Source organism: Phodopus roborovskii, unplaced genomic scaffold (assembly GCF_943737965.1).
Source record: "Phodopus roborovskii unplaced genomic scaffold, PHOROB, whole genome shotgun sequence".
NCBI lineage: Eukaryota > Metazoa > Chordata > Mammalia > Rodentia > Cricetidae > Phodopus > Phodopus roborovskii.
The window spans coordinates 4,219,004-4,242,462 of NW_026126566.1; the positions used below are offsets into that span (position 1 = coordinate 4,219,004).

Sequence of the window (23,459 nt, forward strand, 5' to 3'; positions counted from 1 at the left end):
TGGTACACGTTCAGGGTACATGTTCCCTGTGCTCAAACCTACAGTGGTAAACTGACTGGCCTTGTTATTTTAGGTTTTATTAGCATATAATGGTTTCATAATAACGTTTCATACACACGTATGATGTCTTTCAATCATATTCTCCCACCATCCTCTCCTGTCCCTCATACACCCTCACTTTCTTCCCCTTCTCGATTTCTGACTGATCTTTCTGAGCTCAGGCAGGGACAAGATCTGAAATTCTAGCCCATTAAAACAAATACAATCTACTATTTTCACACAGATTGTTGGCTTCTAAGTGCCAGCATTTTGACAGGCTCCCAATGTGAGGAACGAAACCAGATCAATTGTCGCACCAATGGGAACAGCAAAGGAAGCTCTGCCTAAAGCTTGAGCGGGCTGGGGGTGAGCTGGGCTGACCCAGTGTGCGATTAGCACTTCCTAAACCAGGCATGGCAATGCACACCTACAATCTCAGCCCTGGAGGAAGAGAGATGAGGGACAAAGTCGCCCCTGGCTACACGTAACCAGGCTGGAATACCTGAGATCTTGTCTCAGAATAAGAAAGTAAGCAAGTAAATAAATAAGGAATGGAAGGAAGGAAGGAAGGAAGGAAGGAAGGAAGGAAGGAAGGAAGGAAGGAAAAGGAAGCTTAAACAGCAGTGGTCATTGGTAACTCCGGAGACTCATACTGGTTAAAGGACTAAGAATAAATACTAGTGCATGCTCAGCCATAAACAAAACACTCCTCCAAGGCTTAAGGAACACTGAAGATAGAGGCAGAGCAAACTGGGGAGAGCTGTATGTAGCACTGGCTTCTAGGCAGGGCATGGTTGTTGCACTCTTGGATTCTCAGCATGTGCAATTACCTTCACAAGGCTAGGCTTGTCAACAGCTTGTCACAGAAAGGAAAGAGGCTCGTAGGGCCCTGCACCTCCCTACGGATGTATATGCAGTTAACATTGAATAGGGAAGGGGCTGTCACTTTCTTCACTGGTATAGAAATTGGTAAAGGGTGTGTGCACCTGTAAACAACCTTAATGAAATTCATTGACTGGGACATCATAAAAAAAAAAAAAAAAAAAAAAAAAAAAAAAAAGACATGACAACAGACAGGAGGCTAGATGAGAAGAGGAAACTGATTAGTGAGGGCCGGGAGAGGACAAGAGAAGGCAATGGGAGGAACTGTGATCGACATATCACATACATGTATGAAAACAGCACAATCAAACCAATCATTACATATAACTTACGGTACTGAAAATTTAAAAATAAGTTTGCCCAAAAGTTGCTTCAAGGTTAGAACTTCCCAAAGCAAGACAAGAAAATGGGGTGTGTCAGGGTGTAGGCCCTTACAGCAAAGACAAGGAAACATGGAACCGCAAGAAACAGAACATCAGCATGCACCAGATTCTGTGTAGCTAATGTCATGGTCACGCCAAAGCTTTCATAAAAGCAGGAAGGATGCTGTCTAGAGCTTGCTGGCCCCCACTGCCAGGGAAGCTGCAAGAGGCTGAAGGTTCAGCATCTCAACAAGGATTCTCCTGGACATGGGCAAAGTCAGATGTCGAGAACAGGGATTTGCTGCACACAGAAAACTTCTGTACAGGAGCAGAGCAGCAGTTTAATGTTCAGATCTGATACAAAAGGAGGCATCCTGGTAAAAAGATCAAAGGCTAATGCTAGATGGAGGGGCTGGAATTAGCATAGCACGGTGGGCAAGTGGCACCCAGAGGTGGTAACCTTTGTGCTTGCCTTCCTCGTGCACCATTGCCTGCTGAGGCGGAACCCGCATGGATGGAGATCAGAGCCAGGCATGCGTCTTCCTCTGCCGGTTTCCTGCTATGCCTCAGATTCATAGGACACAGGAACTTGCGTGATCCTAGGGCAATATTGCCAGAGGTGAAAATCAATTGCAAAAGCCTTTTGGATCCTTTATATAAAACATTGAGCATATGTTTCAGATGCGATTTCTGAATGCTAGCATTACAAAGTACACTAGCATCTGAACATTCAGAACCACTGCCATGCTAACACCAAGAAAGCCAAATTACAAAAACAAAAACCAAAACAAAACAAAAAAACTCTTTGTGGGAGAGAGGTAACAGTCCTCATGGCAGGGACATAAACCATAAGCCAGCATAGCAAGACCAGCAATGGGCAGTTTAAGGATCCAGTGGCAACCAACCCTGTTCCATTTCTAATAGAACATGGTACCCTTAGCACATTTGGCCCCTAAAAGCACAGGTTATCTTCTGTGCAGTTGAGAACAGGCCATTTAGGAGCACAATTCAGACGATACTAAATAATAAACAGATCCTGCCTTGATGAGTAAGCACAGACTGTTAAACAGGAAAACCAAAACCATTTGTTTTGTTTGGTACAGAACTGCTTGGTTTTACAGCAGGAGGAACACACCTAAGGGAGAGCCACCTCTCATAATTGGATTTTCACAGATAAAGAGACTGAAATTGTTTCTTCCAGGAGTGTCATAACACAGAGAGATCTTGCAGCCATCTAGTGTAATCCCAGCCTCTGAGGGTGGGTAGGCAGAAATCTCTCAAGAGCAAGTGGCCCAATGTCACAATGCTGTTGGGGCTATTATTCTACAGGCTTTGTAGTCAGAGGGAGGGAAGAGCATCCACTCTGCGTGAAGCAAGGCTCCCAAGCACTGAAGAATGACCTTGGAGAGTGGTCCAACTTCTTCATCTCACACAAGAAAAAAGGATGGCTCCAAAAGCAAGCAGATGTGAGCTACACAGGAGGTGACCCAGGTCTCTCTCCCTCCGCATCATGGATGTCTTCACTGTGGTGTCCTACTTGCATGGAGAATGCATGGAATCAACTCTGGAGAGCAGCAATCTCTCCCACCCAGATGTGACAAAAATAAATGTCTCCAAACACAACCAAAGCTCCTCTGAAAGGGCAAAGCCTTCCCAGTTAAGAACCACTGGCTTTAAAACGTGTATGACTGACAATCAAATCCCTCATACCTTTTGTTTTTAAATAAATGGTTTGGAACCAGGGAGATATGATTAATGCAAGAAGCCAACATTAATGCTGATTACATGTCAACTGATCTTATTAACAAGCTCTTAAAAACTGACTCCTAGCAAGGTGTCCCAAACACACTGGCCTGTTGTACCTCATGTCACTGGAAACACGTGTACATATATATAGAAAGGCCAAGAGTAATAGAATCTCTAAGATGATGAGCCTCACCTTGAGACTAAGTAAAATATGGAAACATTATATGTAGAAGTACTTCAAGGAGAAATCTCCACACAAACAGCAAACTCCTCCCCATCTTAGATAAATTCAACACACATTATACACTAAATATAGAATTACCTTAAAAATGGATATATTTAACTATCAAATTATTTAATGATCTTACCACAGAGATAAGAAACTCATAGAACAGAGGTTTCCCTAACAGTGGCCTTTGGGTCATCAGGGAAGAAGGAGAACTCAGGCCAGGGCAGAGCTCTAGGTAGGACAATGTTTAAGTGTTACCTGTGTCTCTTTTTCCGGTGCTCTCTGTTAGAATTTTCCGATTCACTACCACTGCTTGTGTTACAGCGTGAGCGTGACCTGGGGACAAAAGCAAAAAGGAGGACAATTGATGACAAGTTATAGAAAGGGTCATCAGGTACTCTAGAAGTAACTTTGGAGAAAAAACACTGATCCAAATACAGAGAGCCATATTATCCCTCCTTCCAGCCACCCGCTAAAGAAGCCTGTGGCTCCAACCATTGTGCCAAGATGCCACACGAGAGAGACCCTCTGTGCATCACAGCATCAGCTATCATCTGCTCAATCTACTCAGACACACATGAACACATACACACACACACACATACACACACACACAGATGTTGCTGCTTTAAGCCAAGTGTGGAGTGGTTTACAATACGGCAGGGTATAGCCTGAGACAGCTCTTAAGAAGCACAAAAGGAACAGGAAAAAAAAGAAATGTCAAGGGTCAGAAAGAGAAGATGGAGATCCAATTAAAACAAGCTAAAACCCACAGATGGGTGGTACAGTCATGGCGGCCCTGGTAGAGGGAAAACCTGCACTCCTGCCTCGACTGTGAACACCCCATCCTTTCTCCTCTGCGACCCCTCCTGTTGCTTTCCTACCTTCTCCTCTGCTTTAGGTCTGAGTCCTCGCCACTGTTATGAGCTTTCCTGAGGACAACAAAAGAAGAGCTTAGAGAAAGCGGTCTTATCAACAGCTAAGGCAGCACAGAGTTTCACACCAGTTAATCCAGATGCCTTTTGTATTGGTTTATATCATGTGTATATGTCCAGCCCTGACAGGTCCCAGGAACACAGCACGCCACTAGCTGGCCTCAAGAACCCAGTCATCCAGAGCAAGGCTGTGGTTTATGTGTAATGCCCATGTTGGATAAGCTACATTCATCCTACAATAGGGTTAGCCTGTGGTTTCTAGGTATGTAATCCTCTAAGCCAATTTTAGCTGATTGCAGCTCTCACTTGGATTCCAACATCCTGGCCTTAAATTCCTTATTTCTTCTAGAATAACCTCATCTACCACCACAACCTACATTTTCATTAAACTTTGACCTTTACTATCTCTAACCATCTCCAGACACATTGCTTTCTCATCACACCACCCCCTACTTCCTGTTTATCTTTAAGCACTGCTCTTATGCTAATTTGGGAATGACTGAGCATCCACACAAGCAAAGTCAATGTGCATTCTGACTTACAAAACAGCAGGTTCACAGTTTCTGCTCTGAAAGAGGCTCACTGATGCTTACACAGCAGTGTCACTTTGGAGGACAACCCTGCTGATGCTGAAAGTAATTCTAGTGCCCAATGTAGAAGCATCTAACGTATTACTGATGCCATGAAGTTCACATTATGTAGTCAGCATACTATGTTTTTAAATTAGCCATTTTAATGCAGAAAGCACGTGACTAGCAGTATTTTATATATATAAAAAATATTCTCTAAAATTGTTTCAGATAAATACTTCAGAACTCCTAACTTGCTTTACTTTGAAAAGAACAGGTTTCCAGTTATCATGAGAAGACAAACAGTAGTGGCTTTTTGAGGATGTTACCAAAGCATGCCTGGGACCCAAAGCCTCCGATGACACTGGAATGGAAACTATGTTAGCTCACCTTCGCCTCATTGGCTGCGAAGAGTCATTGTCACTGCCACAGGAGAGGTTGCGCTGGCGGGTACAGGGAAACTTGGGTGACTTGGTGCGGTCGTTGGGAGAATTATAGAGTCCACTGGAGTGGAAGAGAAAGTTCACATACCAGCTCGGGGGGTTTACAAGAACAAGTGTGCAGTGTTAGCATTAATGTCATTTGGAATTTTTTCAGAACTATACCCTTACTTTGGATCAGTGGTTCTCAACCTTCCTAATGCTGTGACCCTTTAATACAGTTCCTTGTGTTGTGGTGACCCCCCAACCATAAAATTACTTTGTTGCTACTTCATAACTATAATTTTGTTAGTTATGAATCGTAATGTTAAACATTTGCTATGTGAACTCCAAGGGGATTGAGACCCATGGGTTGAGAACCACCGTTACGAACCATCACACACTGGCTTTCCTTTTTGCCATCTGAAAAGGTTTCACATTAGGAAACATGCTACTGATGGCCACTTCAGTACTTCCTGAAGCCACAAGGGAGTTCGTGTCCTTGACAGGGTAAGCTGTGACAGATATGCCCCACGTTGCTTCTCTCCACAAACACTGTGAGCTTCTTACCTCTGGGGCCCGTTTTCTTCCCACGGGGCATGAGATTTGCTTCTTTGGGTATCAGGGCTGTTTTCATTCTTTGCTTTCTTAAAACTTTAATAGTAGAGAAAGAAAAATAAGTTGACCAAAAATTTAAAGTATGTTAATCCACTCTGATTTATTCAAAATTATTTAACAAATGTTAAGATGCACACACACACACACACACACACACACACACACACACACACACACACACACACTTTCTTGCTTATAGGTGTCACTCATTCCAAAAAGAACCCAAGATGGCTGCTTTCTCCAGTAGACATTTTTGTGTCTCCTCCCTGAGTCTAGTTGTAAGAGAAGCCAAGCCAATCAATTGTTAAAAACTTCTAAAGAGTCCATTCTAGTGAGGAAGAGGGGATGGTGGGAGCCGGGTAAGCCAAAACTAAGGATGTGTGGAACACCTTTATGCTTTTTTTTGAAATACACTTCTAATGTAGTTTGAATGAAATTGGCCCCACAGACTCATGTGTTTAAATGTGTGTTCCCCAGTTGGTAGAACTGTTTGGGAAGGATGGGGTGTGGCCTGACTGGAGGAGGTGTGTCACTGGTGCTTTGAGATTACAAAAGTCAGCCCGGTCAGTGCTCTCTGCTCCCTGCTGACCCTCAGATGTGAGCTCTCAGCTGCTGCTCCGGTACCATGTCTGCCTGCTGCTGCCAAGCTTTCCGCCATGATGACTGTCGTGGACTCTAATCCTCTGGAATCATGAGCCCCAAATTAGTGCTTTATTTGTGAGCCAAGTTACCTTGGCCGTGGTGTTTTGTCACGTCAATAGGAGAGTGACTAAGGCACTGGGGCATCCATTGACATGAGGCTGGCAATCTTCAGCAGTGGCCAGATGCCCTGGCTCCAGCGTTAGCTCTGAGGCACTGAAAGCCAACACTGGGCAGGATCAGGCTACCCTATCTGACCTCTGCAAGGCTTCCAGATATCTTGGCTCCATCCTTTCAGATCAGAATGACTTCCGAATGTCATTTCCCGACCTAATATCGTCTTTCTGTCCTAGGAATGTAAATATAACTGAGCTGTTAGTCAAGCCCAGCAAACTGTTTTAGGGACACCGAGGCAAACAGAGGAAGAGATCAGCAGTAAGGCTGCTGTTCACGTCCTCTGGAGTTGTAGCTTGTAGAGGAAAAGAGCTACTTAGCTGTTAATCCACTTTTAATCCTAGCTGTTTGAGGGATCTGGATAGTTGTTACAAAATAGGCTGTAGCAGAATTCTCAGCAACAGCAACCAAGAGCAGAAAGGGGAAAGTGATAACGATGCTGCAAATACAAAACAAACAACCTTTGGCCTTGGGACACTATATCCACACAGGAATAATACACACCTGCAGCATCCAACAAGTGCATTCACAGCAAAGGCTTAGTAGGTAGTAGGTATGTTTTTACATAGGCCCAATACATTATTTAATAATATTTTAAAATCACAATTTCAAAGACAAAATTCCCAAAGTAAATGCTTCCCCTTTGAAATGAGAAAAAATTAAAAAAAAAAAAAAATACAGCGGAGATTCACTACAGTAGTATGAAGTGCATGTGTTGCTGAGTCAAAGAGAAAAGGGAGCAGCGGAGATTCACTACAGTAGTATGAAGTGCATGTGTTGCTGAGTCAAAGAGAAAAGGGAGCAGCGGAGATTCACTACAGTAGTATGAAGTGCATGTGTTGCTGAGTCAAAGAGAAAGGGGAGCAGCGGAGATTCACTACAGTAGTATGAAGTTCATGTGTTGCTGAGTCAAAGAGAAAGGGAGCAGCGGAGATTCACTACAGTAGTATGAAGTGTATGTGTTGCTGAGTCAAAGAGAAAAGGGGAGCAGAAAGGAAGGGAAATGGGGAAGAACAGAAAGATGAAAAAAGAATTGCAAGTGGGTGAAGGCTAAAGAATAACAAAACCCCGGTGGCATGGTGACTGTGTCCCTTCCCATGCTCCTTGCAGCCTGTCCTGTGTGGGAGCAGACTACCCATCTGGTTTCAGGACTGCTGGCAGCAATGAGCTACAATGTGCCCTATATATGCAGATGAAGCTGCCTCCACCCAGGACTGTGGGATAGGGAAATACAGCTAATGGAGATAGTCTTCATAAAAAGGCAAAGAACACATCATTCCAAAAGGTTGATCTGTGAGGGGAATGCCCCAGAACTAAAGAAAAGAAAACACGCTGGGCACTAGTAGTGCATGCCTTTAATCCTAGCACTCTAGGAGGCAGAGACTGGTGGATTTCTTCAAGTTTGAGGCCAGTCTGGTCTACAGAGTGAGTTCCATGACAGGCAAGGCTACATAGAGAAACCCTGTTTTGAAAAACCAAAAAAAGAAGGAAGGAAGGAAGAAATCAAGGAAGGAAGGAAGGAAGGAAGGAAGGAAGGAAGAAATCAAGGAAGGAAGAAAGGAAGAAAGAAAGATAGAAAGAAAGAAAAAGAGAGAGAGAGGGAGGGAGGGAGGGAGGGAAGGCAGACAGACAAGCGGAAGGAAGGAAGGAAGGAAGGAAGGAAGGAAGGAAGGAAGGAAGGAAGGAAGGAAATGAGTAGGGGAAACACACAGCTCTGGAATATGCTATACTCCTCAAAGTCACCACAGTCCAGCTGAATGAAGGCACCATTATTTACTAAAAGCTGGACTGAGGATGATCTAAGGTGTCTTTGCAGGTCACATATCTCTGACTTCTGGGACTTCTCCATGATGCAAGTGGGCCGCCTCTACAGGGAAAGTGAGCTTTGTGAAAGCTGCTCATTGTGTGTTGATAACCCCACTCCATGGACATAATTAGCGATAGGAAAAAGTGACTCCAAAACTCCCATAACAGAGAACAAAGCTGATCTTTCAGGAACCAACCCATGCAGTGGGAGAGCCGTCAGGAAAGCTGATGCCAAGAACCATGACAGATCTTTATACATATGCAATCTTTGGATTCCAAGGTTCTGAGACCTCTGAAGCTATAAACCTCTTCCCTGGGGCCACGGCTCAGCACACCATTGCAAGGATTACAGTACATTAAACAAAATATCACCCCCTTTACTTTACCAGTTCCTTTGAGTTAGTATCATGACTTTAAAAGCCACATAGGATTTTCAGTGTGCTGCTGAGGGCTGTAGACCACACATAGGGTGTGACTTCACCACCCTGTGACAGCAAGGGCACTTCATTGAGGGGCTGGTCCTGGTGTCTGTATTTTGCTGCCACAATAATATATCCTTTGGCTCAGACACTATCCACTGGAGCCCTAATAACATATCCTTTGGCTCAGACACTATCCACTGGAGCCCCCAGGTTAAAATTACTACTCAATTACCAGAGTGAAAAGACTCGTAACCCTGCCAACAAAGTGAAGAGCTTTTACAACAGCACATAACTGCACACACTAACCTTTTCACCGGTGAAGGTGCGATAATTTTAGTTGTTCCTTCATTCTCTCCATTTTCCGTGTTTGCAGTTATCCTATTTATGTTGTTCGATCCTAGTAACAAAGCGAAAGGAAAGATGAAGATAAAAGGAGAGCATGAGAAGGAAAACACAAAGACATAGGAGAATTATTTGTAGGTGAAATTTTAGGGCCAGGCAACGACTCAGTCAGTAAAGTGCACCTGTCCTACGGGAACTGAGACCAGAGTTGGGTTCCCAGAACCCACATCAAAAAGGCAAGCATAATGGCAGGTACTTGTGATCCCAATGCTGGGGAGATGGAGACAGAAAGGTCCTGTCCTGGAGGCTCAACAGCCAGCCAGCCTATTCTAATAGGTAAGCCCCAAGTCCCTGCGAGAGACCATGTGCACTGCTCTCAAGGAACAACACCCAAGGTTGGCCTTCAGTCTCTACAAATGCACCCACACTCACACACAGACACACACTTACACAAAAATAAAGAAATAAAGTGCAATTTTGGGTAATTTGTGGCACATTTTATTTATGAATTATGACTCCAAATAAATGATCAACCACTCAATAAATCTGAAATATTACTATCTGACATACATTAAACCCTCAGCACAGGACCACATCAGGGGTCTCAACTATGACCTTTGAAGAATATTAGTAAGTCCCCATACCATGGATCAAAAAAAAAAAAAAAGAAACTTAGACTCTGAAAATAAGATTCTGGGATACTTGCTACCATGTTCAAATACAAACCCTTATCAGTTGAGAACAGAACCGTGAAGTTTTCAACACCTCGTAACTGTCCCACTGGAAATCACAGTGAACTCCCGCAAACTGAAACCATGACAACATCCCAACTTAAAATGAAAATAGCAAAAAGAATAATATACATGTTATCCGTACATCCTCTCTCTCACACACACATTTCCAAATGTACCTTTCACAAAACATGCCTCAAAGCCTAAAGCTGAATATTTCAGTTTATTCCACTGTTGATCAGCATGCATGCTAGATGGGCCAGCAGAGGGAGCCCACAGCAGGAACTTTGCAGGGTTTCCTGTTGAAGAGTCTGGGTCCTGATCTCAGGACAGAGACTGGCAGACAGGAATGATAGTGTGGCTCCATGATTTTCTCCAGCAAGCACCTCACTCAGAGAAGGTAGTTCAGATGGGAGGGGCAACCAGCCAACACGTGGCAGGCAGGGGTGTCTTCTGCAGAGCTATTCCTTGAGGGTCATCTCCACAGGCAGGGATCCAGCACCTACTCATCACTAAGTGCTAAGCACTGAAGTCATGGAGATAGCTGGGAAAACTAACAGGCACTGATATGTCTTGTGTGCCTACTGTGTGTCAGACATTGTTCTGAGTAGACACAATCTAAGGGTGTATTTACTCGTGTAATCTTCAAAATAGCCTTGTAAAGTAGATACTGACATCACTTTGTTTTAAAGACACAAATAGGAGCCTTTAGGGCTGGAGAGACAGCTCAGTGGTTAAGAGCATCACCACTCTGCCAGGACCTGGGTTTGGTTCCCAGCACCCACACAGTGGCTCACAACCATCTGTAACCCAATTCCAGGGGATCTAACACCCTGCTAAGACCATGGGCACATGGTACATATACATACATGCAGACAAAATGCTTATGCATTGAAATAAATAAAATAAACATCTTAAAACCCCGAGCTTTTAACCTTATAGCTCCATAGTCAACCAGCTTTGAACTGTATCAGCTCAGCCACAAAGGTCTACATCTCCCCCACCACAACACTCTGTTGTTTTCTGCCATCTCAGTGTGAGTCAACAGAAATCAAAGATCGCTAGGGAGGGGAGAAGGGTCTGCTTAGTTATTAACTCTGAGGAGAAATGGTTAGAAGGAATGAGATGAAAATGATTAAGTAACTTGACTTTCCCCCAAAACAACCAGTTGTTAGACAAAAGAGTAGTAAGCCTGTGAGATCAGAGCTGGGCAAGCCTGGGCTAGGCTGGGTACACAGCTTTGTTTAGCAGGCGTCCACCCTTCTTACTCAGCTGGTCTTACTGGCAATAGATGCTTGGAAGGGACTTTCTCCTTCAGTTCAGAATGAGCAGCTGCCAGAAGCAGAATCAACTTGCCCAGGATCTATTTAGCTACTTGATTTGGGGACAATTCTTTAGCCATCTTGTGATGTCTTGACGATGAGCACACGTGCATTTTCAATGACAAAAACACATCTATTTTACTACTAAAGAAGTGTACACAGTTCATAACTTGACACTTGTCAATCTACAGTCAACTCTGATGTTATTCAAATAGAGCCACTACTAGTCATTTACAGTTGGAAGAGGGGAGCACACGACATTAAAAGGAAAAAAAAAAAAAAAAAAAAAAAAAAAACAAAAGCCATGTTTGGTAATTGAGAAAAATTTACATATAGGAAAAGCAAAAGGACACAGAGAAGTCTGAGTAAAGGGTGCTTTGCCGTATTAATCTCTTCTAAATACCTTCAAATATCAATTTTAGACTTAAAAATATTTATTTTATATTCCATGTATGACTGTTTTGCCTGAATGCATACATGTGCACTATGTGCATGCTGGTGCCTGCGGAAGGCGAGAGGGAGTCATGCTCCCTGGAACTGGAGTCTCAGATGGTTGTAAGTTACCATGAGAGCGCTCACTCAGAACTAAAACTGTGTCCTCTGCAGAGTTCTTTAATGGTTGAGACAGCTCGCCAGCACACACCCCTCCAAATTTGTAAATCTTTATGTTCAATTTTAATTTACGTAATCATATTTTATCCTTTCCGTAACCTTTAATTAGAAAAACCATTACATCTAACACTCAAGACAAAAAAATCAAGAAATGTTATGGCCATTCCCAAAACAAGAAATCTGAGGGTTTTATAAATCAACCACCTAGCCCAGCACAACCTATCCAAAGAAACACTGTATTCAAGAAGAGACGTGAGCTAGCCAACAGAACGGTTTCCGTTTTCTCCCCACACTAACTGTACAAAGTCACCTTGCCTTAGCTGCATCAGCTTTCCCTCCGTATCATGGGATAAAATAGCAAAGTAGAATAAATCAGTGAAACAAAAGATCCCTTTTCTAATTGCACAGATTACAGTCAAACACAAAAACAGTCAGGAAGAAAATTCTCTATCACCACAAAGATACTCATTTGGCAGAACACAGACTTACTAAACTGTAAAACAAAGGCGAGTTTTAAAGCACATGCCATAGGAACTAGAAATGTCTCTGCATCCAATGCTCAATTATTTAAAGTTCAAATTGCTGATGTCAGCTCATCCACACAAAGGCACCCCTACTATAACTCTTAAAGAGTTTCTGTCTTCAAAGGTCCCAAGACAGTAATTTAAGTGCATCTATCTCCTCACTGTAGGCATACAGACTTTTCAACATCGATTTGCTACATGTCAACTGCAAGATCAAACAAGGCATCTACTAACATGCTAGAGGGTAGATTAAAACGATGGGAGTGGCTGGGGAAGCTACTAGGAAAATATGTCAATGCACAAAAGAACCTTCCACAGTTCCTCTGCTTGCAGTTTCCTGTCCCTAACCAAACACTGCCCAACACTCCCATTTTTACTGGCACAATCAACTTGGAAATGTGCAGTAGAGGGGCACAAAGGTAGCTCTTTCCCAGCCCTCCACCACAGCTACAGAGATGCATGCTTCCTGAGGGAGAGGCAGCCAGAGACATTCTTCTCTACAGCTCAGAGAGCCAGGTTCAAAAACAAAACACACACAAGAGAGCCCTGCTCACCCGAGGCTTGCAAGTTTTACTATCTGAAGACTTGTAAATAACATGGTATTGGAGAGCCTGCCATCGAGGAAGGAACATCCTTCCCTCAACCTTCAGGGCCCAATGACAGCCCTTATCTTTTAATGGCTGGATGGAATCGGAAAGTATCTCAAGTTTCCGGATACCAATTATTCCCATGGTTAGAGGACACAAATTGTAGTCAAGTTTCTCAAGGCACTGGTAATTCCCCCAAACTTCGAGTAACAGAGAGTAAACCTTCCCTAGCCACTTTCTCTCAAACCCACAGCTAATGTTCTCTTGGTGTAGGGTGGAGGAGTTACTGTATTTGCTTCCATGGAGGGCACTGGGCTTTATAGTATACAAAGCACATACACAAGGATCACTTTTAAATTTTACTTTATTGTATGTACGGGTATTTTGCCTGCATGAATATACATGTTCCATGTGTGTTCAGTGCCCACGTAGGGCAGAAAATGGTGTCACAGACCCTGGAATTAGAGTTCCAGATACTTGTGAGCTGACATGTGTGTGCTGGGAATTGAACCCCGTCCTTAGGGAAGAGCACCCATTGTTGCTAACCACTGAGCCATCTCTCCGGTCCCAAGGGTTACTTTAAAAAATCTTTATTTAGTTGAAAGGAAGTTTGACACTTTGTTTTACAATATATGTCTATGTCCCAGCCCCTCTCTGTGAGGTTGCAACCTGAGGGTATTTAGTTCTTTCATGCTAAGAACCGTTCAAATCTACATCTCAGTGTGTGCATACAAGATGAGAAATTGTACTTTTTCCTTGAAAGTTTTATGGGTTGGCTATCAGGACAGTGTGTGTTTGGATAAATTCCTTCATCTTCTATTATTGAATAACAAAGAGAACCTGTGTTAGCTTGTTCTTCTTTCAATAGTACAGGGCAATGAAGCCATCAGTGTTGGGCTGTTCTTTGGTGACAGACTTTTTCACTGGTTCATTTTTCATCACTCTATCATTTTTATCTGAGATAAAATACAGACATGAATTAAAACAATCCGCTAGATGATAAAATTAGCTTCAGTGCCTGGGGAAATGGCTCAGTAGGTGAGAACAGTTGCTGTGCAAGCATGACCTCCAGCTCATGTGAAAAGCTAGTGTGTTTGCAGCTTACATGACCTGCGACCACCCAGGGGGGAGGGGGAGGGGGAGGAGAGAGCGAGGGAGGGGGGAGATAGATCTCTGGGGCTGCCTGGCTGCCAGGATCGCTGAAATGGTGAGCTCTAGGTTCAGAAAGAGTCCGACTCTCCGAGAAATACAGTAGAGAAGGACAAATAGATCACTTACACCCACCTCTGGTCTCCACACCCTTCTATAGAGACACATATAATATACACATACACACACATACACCACACGTGTGTATCACACACAGAGAAGCACACAAAAATTAACTTCTGATTTTTTATTATATTTAGTAGCAATATTAACATGCCATAGTCATACCAATGTTGGCAAAACATTAAATACAGAAAGTAAACTATACTGGGAAGTAGTTCTTTTTAAATATTTATTAATTATTTGCGTATGTGTGTGCCTGCACGAGTACATGTGCACTACATGTATGTTGGTGTCCAGAAGGCATTGGATCCCCTGAAATTGTAGTTAAAGAAGTTTGGAGTCACCTGATGTGGGTGCTGGGACCCGAACCTGTGTCCTCTGCACGACCAGTAAGCACTCCTTATAGCTGAGGCATCTCTCCAATCCCTAGAAAGCCATCCTTAATGAGATAAATTGGGCCTTGTTTTCCTAATGGTTACATGTATTATATCTAATTAGGAATTTTACTTTGGGGCCAGTTATGGCATTATACTCCTGTAATCCCAGAATTGAAGCAGCACAGGCAGGTAGCTCTCTTGCTCTCGTTTAGTCTGAGGATAGCCTGGTCTACACAGCAAGCTCCGGCTAGCCAAGGATACATTGTGAGACCATAAAAAAAAAAAGAATAAATTTTACATTGATCACCAGTTAAGAGTACTTGTTTCTTTTTCAGGGTATCATCACATATCAGTGGCTCACAACTGCCTGTAACTTCAGCTCCAGGGTGTCTAATGCCGCTGTCTGGCTTCTACAGGTATCTACATATAAACATGTGCGTGCATGCGTGCACACGTACACACACACACACACACACACACACACACACACACACACACTAATAAAATGCCTGTTTTTTACATTTTACTGTTGGATGGATGTGGTGGTCCACACCTTCAATCTCAGCACACAGGAGGCAGCAGCAGGTAGATTTCTGTGCTTTTGTAGGGACCGCCTATCCAACAAAGCAAGTTCTAGCACAATGAAGAATGAAGCTGTTTAACAAAGATTCTATCACCATTTTAATCCCATTGATTTTTTTTCTGAGTGATGAGACTTCTTGAGCACATAAGCAAGTAGAGAAAAAGTATTCTGCTAAGGGGTCACATTGACATCCCAAAGCACCTCTAAGAATTACATATCTAGTCATGACACACTATAAGCAATTATTTTTGAATATCCTATCAGGTCATGGGTCCTTCAATTTTGTTGAGAGTCAAAATGAGAAAATGATTTAGAAGAAGATATGTTACTTGATAATTAGAAGCATTCACTTCCCCAACACCATCCAAGGAGGTTTAAAGACAGATACAATAGATTTCAGTTGGAGGAGAGCTCTAGTTTCCTTTGTAAAATATTTCACTGCAGAGAGCACACTGAAGAGAAAGCCAGCATGTCTAGAAATTAATTCAATCCAAACTACTAAACTACTAGTGTCCTAAAAGCCTCCATGATGTCCCACTCTTAACAGGAATCAGGACACATGACCCCAAACAGTTCTTTGGAGTTGGACAGAACAACAGAAGCAAGGTATCACCATCCCAATAGAGAGGGGCCAGACATGGGGGCGGACAGGGGGGACAAGGAAGGAAGGGAAGGAGAGGGAGAGAGATAGACACAGAGACAGACAGGCACAAGGTAGGAACAAGTAAGAAAAAACAAACAAAAGCTGCACCTTTTGCCTTCTAAACTGCATTTTATTATATATTCCTCAGCTACAAACCCAGGGATGCATGGAAAGTGCCAGCTACAGATCAACTCCTATTATGTGTCCTTCAAAACTGGCTTCCTTCACAGAATCACCATAGATCACCTCCAGCCAGTCAAATTATCCTCCTCACTTTTTCCAAAGGTTTTTGTTGTTGTTGTTGTTTATTTGTCTGTTGAGATGTAGCCTCAGCTGGCCTTGAACACCTAGAGATCCACCTGCCTCTGCTGGGATCAAAGGTGTGACCATCATGCCTGGCCTTTGGTACTATTGCTAAAGACCATTTTATTTATTTTATTTTATTTTATTTTTAGTGTGTCCTAGTATATATTTTCACTGAGGCCAGAAGCAGCTTCAGAAGCAGTGGGAGCTGTCTCACATGGGTTAGAATCCCAGTCCCTGCCCTCCAATAAAGCAAAAGCTCTTGACCACTGAGGCATCTCTCCAGCACTCTCCTGTCTTACGTTTCAGTGCCCCCACTGACATAGGACACATGCCATCTGTCAGAACCACATCTTTCATATCTCTAGGCTGTAAGAGGCTAAGTAAGCGAAGTTAAAATACAGATCTGTTTCTCACCTTTGCTAATTCACTCATTACTCACTGATCTGGTGATCTTGGACAAAAACTCCTCCGGGTCTCTCTCTGTTCTCTCATCTATGAAATGGGGTACCACGAACCATTTATATAGTGAACCAGAGGGTTAAATTAGACAATTTATAGAAAGTCCTTGGCACAGCATTTAGGGTGTTAAATGATTGCCTTGTGTTTGTTATGTCTGAACTTGTACACATTAGTGGCCATGTTTTATTTATTTTGCTTCATGAAATGGGGTCTCATGCTTGGAGATGATCTATAAATCCTTGCTAAATAAGAAGGGGAAGCAGAAAGGTATCCTTTGTGGTAATTTCACTAAAGTTTAGGCTCAAAGTGAACAGGCAATAGTTTTTTAGGTTTCCTTGTGTCTCCAATTTGGGTAGTTATGCTTGGAATGCCAAGCACTCGCAGAAAGGGGCCACACACCAGTTTGTCATAATACATCTACTCAGACTGGCCGTACATTGATAAATCTTTTACACAGTGCAGATAAGCATCAGCTTCAATGCAGAATAGAAAAGTGTGTGAACAAAGGGAAACAACCTTGAACAAACACTTGAATCTACCCAATGCTCACTGCACCTGACCTGTTACTGCCTTTCACCCTTTGCTTGAGGAAATGCCACCCCAAACTTAGGTCATGTCTTTTAGAAATGGGTCAACACTCCAGCACAACTCTGTTAGCCCAGCACTCTAGAGTCTAGAGAAGCATAAGTTCAAAACCACCTAGGCTACAAGTCGAGTTCCAGCAGAGTGACTTGCTGTTCCTTTATAAATCTGCAGAACATTACCAAGAGCTGGCAAGATGGCTCACTAGGTACAAGAGCTTGCTGCCAAGCCCGATGACCCAAGTTTGATCCATGAAATCCACATGGTGGAGCAAGGGGCCCGACTCCCACGTTTTGTCTTCTGACCTCCACGTACACACATAACATACCCCCCAACCCACACAATCTTTTGGAGCAAGATGTATCTGCCCAAGGAAGAAATCATACAACAGAAGGGAAATCAGCTTTGTGTATTTTCATATAATTCTAGCCATTTTACTTTTAAAGAGTTTACAACTCATTTTCAATTATGTTCCCTAGCATCTCAAAGACCTGGATTAAAATCCTAGTCTGTTCCAGATGTCTGGTCAATGACTGATTAAGGATTGTTAACAACTGTTTTGGTTGTTAATTAGAAACAAGAAAGAAAGAAAACTAGAAAACTATCTCCCTTAGTGCTACTAAAACTGTTACAGAGCAACTAAGCCAGCTCTGACTAAGGAGATATAAGGTGAAGACCCCGAGGACCTCACAGACTGGAACTCACTGAAGCAAAGTCTCCCTTTCCCTCTGTGCTCAAGGCAGTGTGGTCCTTCAGTGTTTTACAACTCAACTTTCATTTTTCTCCGCAAACCAGCTGTTCACAGCAGTACATGGGACCACCATACAGCCCAAATGGTTGGCTGTGCCGGGCCAAGTGACTCTTGTGATACATTCGGATTCACCGGATTCACCGTCTCTGGAGGAGTTTGACTTGAGAGTTCCTCAGATGCCCTGTTCTTACCACAAACAAGACCATACTTAGAGGGGGCTGTCCCAACTGCCCTCCAGTTAGAAAATGCACTCAGCAAAGAGCTCCAAATGCTGTGCAGGGCACTTCCAGCAGTGGGGAGTGAATGGAGCTCCTTTCTCTCCTGGCTTCCCCTCCTCTCCCTACACCTACTATAGCTACCCTGAACTCAGGGAACCCCAAACATTTTTCATCCTGAAATCAATGTCTAAGGCAAACAGAATCATACAAATCCACCCACTTCAGAGTCTGAAGAAAATCCAAGCACCATCTTAGAGTAAAGCAGAGGCATAAATCTTAGGTGCTGTATGCTCCAGAATACCTATGCCACAAACAGAATCTCAAACAGCTCAAAAAAAAAAAAAAAAAAAAAATCCTTTACCCTCTGCCTGGGAAGGAGCAATGGGGCACACAAAGCCTTTTTCTAACTTTGAAATCAAGGCACAGCATTATGAATCCTGACAGCAAACAAGTGTGGAGGCAGAGTCAATCCCACCCGCTACTGGCTTCCACAAGCAGGCTCAAGAAGGGGCTAGTCCACAGCTGTGTGAACACAGCTGTCAAAGTCAAACAAAAGCCAGACAACCTCCCAGAAGAGATGTCCGTCTCTCCCTGGTTCTCACCCCATGGACATCACTCATTCTTAACTAGGAACTGAGGTAGAAATGCCAGAATCATCTGATCAATTTTAACTAAAAGAGTAATTCAAAAGTGACATCGGAGCAAAGGTTGTTACAATTAATACACTCAACTTGGCAATAAGGATTCCATTTAACCTTTAAGGGGAGGGGGTCTAATTAATCCGCTAAAATGATTTTTGAAATATAAAATGCTATATATTTACAATAACAAAAATATATTTAAATGATTTGAAATTATTTTACGTAGATGAATGTTCTGCCTGCCTGCATGTGTGTCTGGTGCCCGATGATGTCAGAAGGTTTTAGGTCCCTTAGACTAGAGTTACTCCTGGCTGTGAGCAACCATATGGGGGTTGAAAATGGGATCTGGGTTTTCTGCAAGAGCAGCAAGTGCTCTTTACCACTGAGGTGACTCTCCAGCCCCACAAAGACATATTTTGTAATCTGGGACAATAGTTTTCACAGATCTATGGGAGTTTTGAAGTGGCAACAGTTGAGCATATGGTGATGTTTCCTCCTAAGTCTTTTCTATCATTTTTACGTCTGATCCTTCCAACTCTGAGTCAGGTGAGCCAGGGAACATAGAGGCAGTTTTAGGGAGGAGAAAGTTTCCTAAAGTTTACATACCCGATTCCTTTGTTTTATGGGTAATGGGATGAGTGTAGGCTGTAAGGTCTTACTACAGTTAGAGTGGAAACTGCTGATAACCACACACCTTTCTCCCTTCTCATTAGTCCCTACTTTCCCAATGGAAGGCTTGCCTAATCAGGCAACAAGCACCGCAATTCTCCTCAGAACATTCTTACAGTCAGGCTGAAGGCAATGCAGAGACCCAGAGTTGGACACTATCTCAGTAGATTATCTAATTCCAATCTGTCACATTGAAAAAGAAGAGGCTGAACCGCACGCTGTCCAAAACAAAGTTAGCACTGTGTTAATTTTCTAGGCACCATCTCCACAGCCACCACACAGCAGCTTGTGTTCAGAACACTTTGTCCTAATGCCTGGGAAGAGAATTAACACTAATTTCTTCCTTTTCCTGTCCTTGGCCAACCAGAGAAGATAAACACACGAACAAGCATGCAGAGTTTGACAGGTGTGAGGGCTATCATGTCCTCATCTTTTCCCAGTCTCCTTCCTCTCACTTTTTCCAGTCCCTAGTCCCAAATGATCTTGACCCAGGCACCTTCCAAGCTAAAGAACCAGTTATTCTTAGCAACCACTCCGTCTCCTCTGGGTCCTGGTTCCTTACCTGCAACACAAAGCACCGGTCCCACTTCAGCTCCTGCAAGGACTCTGTGTGCTCATGACTCTTCCTTCTCTGGAATGAAGCCTGTGCTCTGTGAGGTCCCATCAGCAATCCTCTCTAACATCAGGCTAAGGTGCACAGGCATGGAAGAGCCTCGCTGCAGCCTCTGAAAACTCTCTGCTCATGTTGTAGACAGAACGATGTTAAGCCTGTAGCCTGAGGGGGCTTGTGAATCCCTGGACCCAGAGTCCTGAGTCCTCCTGGCTCAGCAACTGTGCCTCCCCTCTTTGAGCCCAATAGGCTCTGCCCTTCTTTGACCTCTCTTTCTGTCAGCTTCTTGACACTGGAGACATTCCTGACATGGAGTTTTCTAAGCTTGGTCTGGTATGTCCTGTTACTTGCTCTATGAATCACACTGTATACTTTCTAAAATAATATCAGTGTCTTCACCTCAGAGCCTTTCAAGGACTATCTCTTTTGAAAAAAGAACAATGTATATTTGAAATCATTTTCCCAGCATAATGTATTCATGACAATTAACTACTAGACTTATAAATTATAACACAGGGGAAAATAGCAAATAAAATCGATCTTCCTCCCAGTCTCCATTTGTTCAGAAACACTTCCCCTTTAAAGGCCACTACTATCGCTAGCTTGTAACATACCCTGCCCGCATGTGCATCTGCACACATATACCCCACCCATGATTTTCTGTATGTCTTTTTATACAATGGGAGCACAAATCACTGCCAGGATCCATGCTGCTTTGTTCCCTCCCCTATTCCTTGCTTACACTGTATCCCAGAGATCATTCCATATACTTATTATAGCCATGTTTGCTCTGTGGTTCCCAGACAAATCCCAGCTCCCACTTTCTAACCTAAACATTCATGGTCATAGCATCATCTAAAAGAAATGAGCGGGACACCAGGGGCACCATCCGTAGAGCTCAAGTATGGAACCAAGCACACAGGAATGCCTATAAATGTTTCTTATTAACATTCTCTTCCCCTGATGGGTGCCTTCAAGAGCCTGGTCTTTCATGGCAAGTATCATGGAGCTGTGGAATTGTACCAACACAAGTTCAAACCCTGTTCTTGGATTTCTTTTGACAAATACATAGTACTAGGCACAATATATATCCCTAGGTCAGTTCCCAACTACCGGATATTTAAGGTAGTGATGATGTGCCTACAACACAGCCTGCTCACATTAGACAGATGAAGCTGTTGAGCTCATTAAGAATTCCTTAATCCAAAGCCTTAGTAGCCCCATGTTGTCTGTCTGTTCAACAATGTTGTTTCCGCTCTCTGCAGCCTTTGGCTTCATCCTTTCTTTGCCCATTCTCTTTCTACTGTCTGCTTGATGTGAAAATGCACCCAGTAGGACTAGCAACTAATTCCCTCGAGTAGGGAAGCCACCAGGAACAGACATGATCAATTATGGGAACTTGGAAATTGACAGGTACGCCCCTGTTACAAATATCCTGTAAGAAGCTAGTTTCCAACTCAGTCATAGGAAATCCCTGGGTGGAGGAGAATGATGCTCATTTGAAGTGAGTGTGAGAGAAAGCAGGAAGGCAGTTGGTGGGAGAAAGCATTTGTGAGAAAAAAAAAAAGTGCTAGAAGAGAAAACTGTTGCAAAGTTTCAGTGCTACAAGAGAAAACTGTTGCAAAGAACTGTCTACAACACACTTTTGCATTGCTGAACTTACAGAGTGTAAAGTTGTTAAAAGTTAATAGTGTTTTCTTACCACAAAGAAATCATCTTAGACTAAAGTCTACTCTAAAAAGTAGGAGGCCAATAAGGAGGACAACGCCTAACCATCTTCATCCCAGCACTTGGGAGGTAAAGGCAGGAAGTTTATGAGTTCATAGCCAGCCTGCAACCCTATCTCAAAAAACAAAGAGGAAAAAAATCAGAGTGTGTCTTGAACTTCCCTCTTCTTTCATATTCTGTTAATACTGAATCTTGTTCAGTGACATGAAAGTCCCCCAATTTCCTTCTCCATCCCCATTCACTGTACTTAAACGGCCTCTTTACACCCACACTGCCCACTGTCCATGGTCCCATAACAGCCAGATTATCCTTTGTATGACCGCATCGTAAGTATAATCCAAACACTGATGGGTAGGTTTCAGAAGGAAACTGAAGTGTACCAAGCCAGCACTAAAGCACAGTAAGATGTTCAACCTGTCTGAAACACCATCTCCAGGATTAATACTCCAGGAGGCAGGATTAATATCCTCAATTGCCAGATGAGGGAACTGAGGCTCAAGGTAGCTGTGTGCCTTTAAAATACTACAAACTTAGCAACATGGACCTCTGAGGCCAAATGCAGGTTAACAAGGTCTGGCTTCCTGTACTTACTAGATCCACAATGCCTTGGGATAATGATACACCTTGGGTTGATGGATATGCTATTCACACAGCTTCCTTTTTTTTCCCCTCTCTGCCTTACCATAAAATATCTGAAGGCTATTCAATGTGCTGGGCTTCTGCTGACTCACATCTGACATACTGTATAGCTAGAGCAAGTGTCCAATAAATGTCTCTCTTGACTGGCCTCTTCAGCAGCCCACAGCTACACTGCAGCAGGTAGAACTGTTCTTTGCTGCATCCAAAGCTTTCTCGGCATCTACCATTTTGGCTGGACCTACCTCATGTCTCCAACAGGCATGCCAGTCAGCCAAATCATTTGCCATGGTCTAGAGCTGTGGCAACATCTTTCCCTGCAGTTAGCTGACCAACCTACTAATGACCAAGTGTTCATGCCAAGAGAGATGGAGTATTGGAAGGGAATGTGACTCTCCCAGGGGTCACCAAAGAAGCCCATTGGGAGCCCCAAGACAGGTGGAGGCTTCTCACAGCCATGTGGTAGGTCAACCACTTACCCCAGCTCTTCCAATCAGGGACCCCAAAGAGGCAGTTTACAAATCAAATCTGTCACTCAGATTTAGTACATAGTTTTTCTAAATGAAATCAATTACTAATATTTGGAATTCTAAAAAGTACACATAAATATCCAGGTTTTGTACTTCCTACAACACTGGGAAAATTGTGAATGCATAATGAGTGTACTCTGCTGCCATGGCCAAGGCAGTAGCTCTCTGCTTGCATGCCCAGCCCAATGACCCTCACATCCTTGTGATCGTGGTATCCATGGCCCCTTCCACACAGCCTGAAGACCAATGACACTGTCTTGCTTTAAAAAATATTTAATGTATATGAATATTTGCCTGCATGTATGTATGTGTGTGTGCTGTGTGCATGCCAGGTGTCCACAGAGGCCAGAAGAGGGCATTGGTCCCCTACAATTAGACTTACACACAGGTTACAAACTGCAATGTGGGTATGGGGACTGAAACCCCATCCCCTGAAAGAGCAGCAAGTGCTCCTAACCACTGCACAGCCCTCTGTGATCTAGATGATACTGCAACT

General features: G+C 43.3%; 2 protein-coding genes across 3 annotated transcripts in view; both read right to left on the reverse strand.

The window, feature by feature from the left end:
• Positions 1-23,459, reverse strand: part of Stard4 (StAR related lipid transfer domain containing 4) — a 1,044,307-nt gene that overhangs the window by 524,871 nt on the left and 495,977 nt on the right. The window lies entirely within an intron of this gene.
• The window catches only part of Epb41l4a (erythrocyte membrane protein band 4.1 like 4A), a 188,272-nt gene that overhangs the window by 21,077 nt on the left and 143,736 nt on the right, over positions 1-23,459 (reverse strand). For both annotated transcript variants that reach the window (XM_051202348.1, XM_051202347.1), the window contains exons 14-18: positions 9,147-9,237; positions 5,752-5,835; positions 5,153-5,266; positions 4,143-4,190; positions 3,517-3,594 (exon numbers count right to left, since the gene is read on the reverse strand). In XM_051202348.1, coding sequence (XP_051058305.1) covers positions 3,517-3,594; positions 4,143-4,190; positions 5,153-5,266; positions 5,752-5,835; positions 9,147-9,237 — 415 coding nt within the window. The remainder of the gene's footprint in view (positions 1-3,516; positions 3,595-4,142; positions 4,191-5,152; positions 5,267-5,751; positions 5,836-9,146; positions 9,238-23,459) is intronic.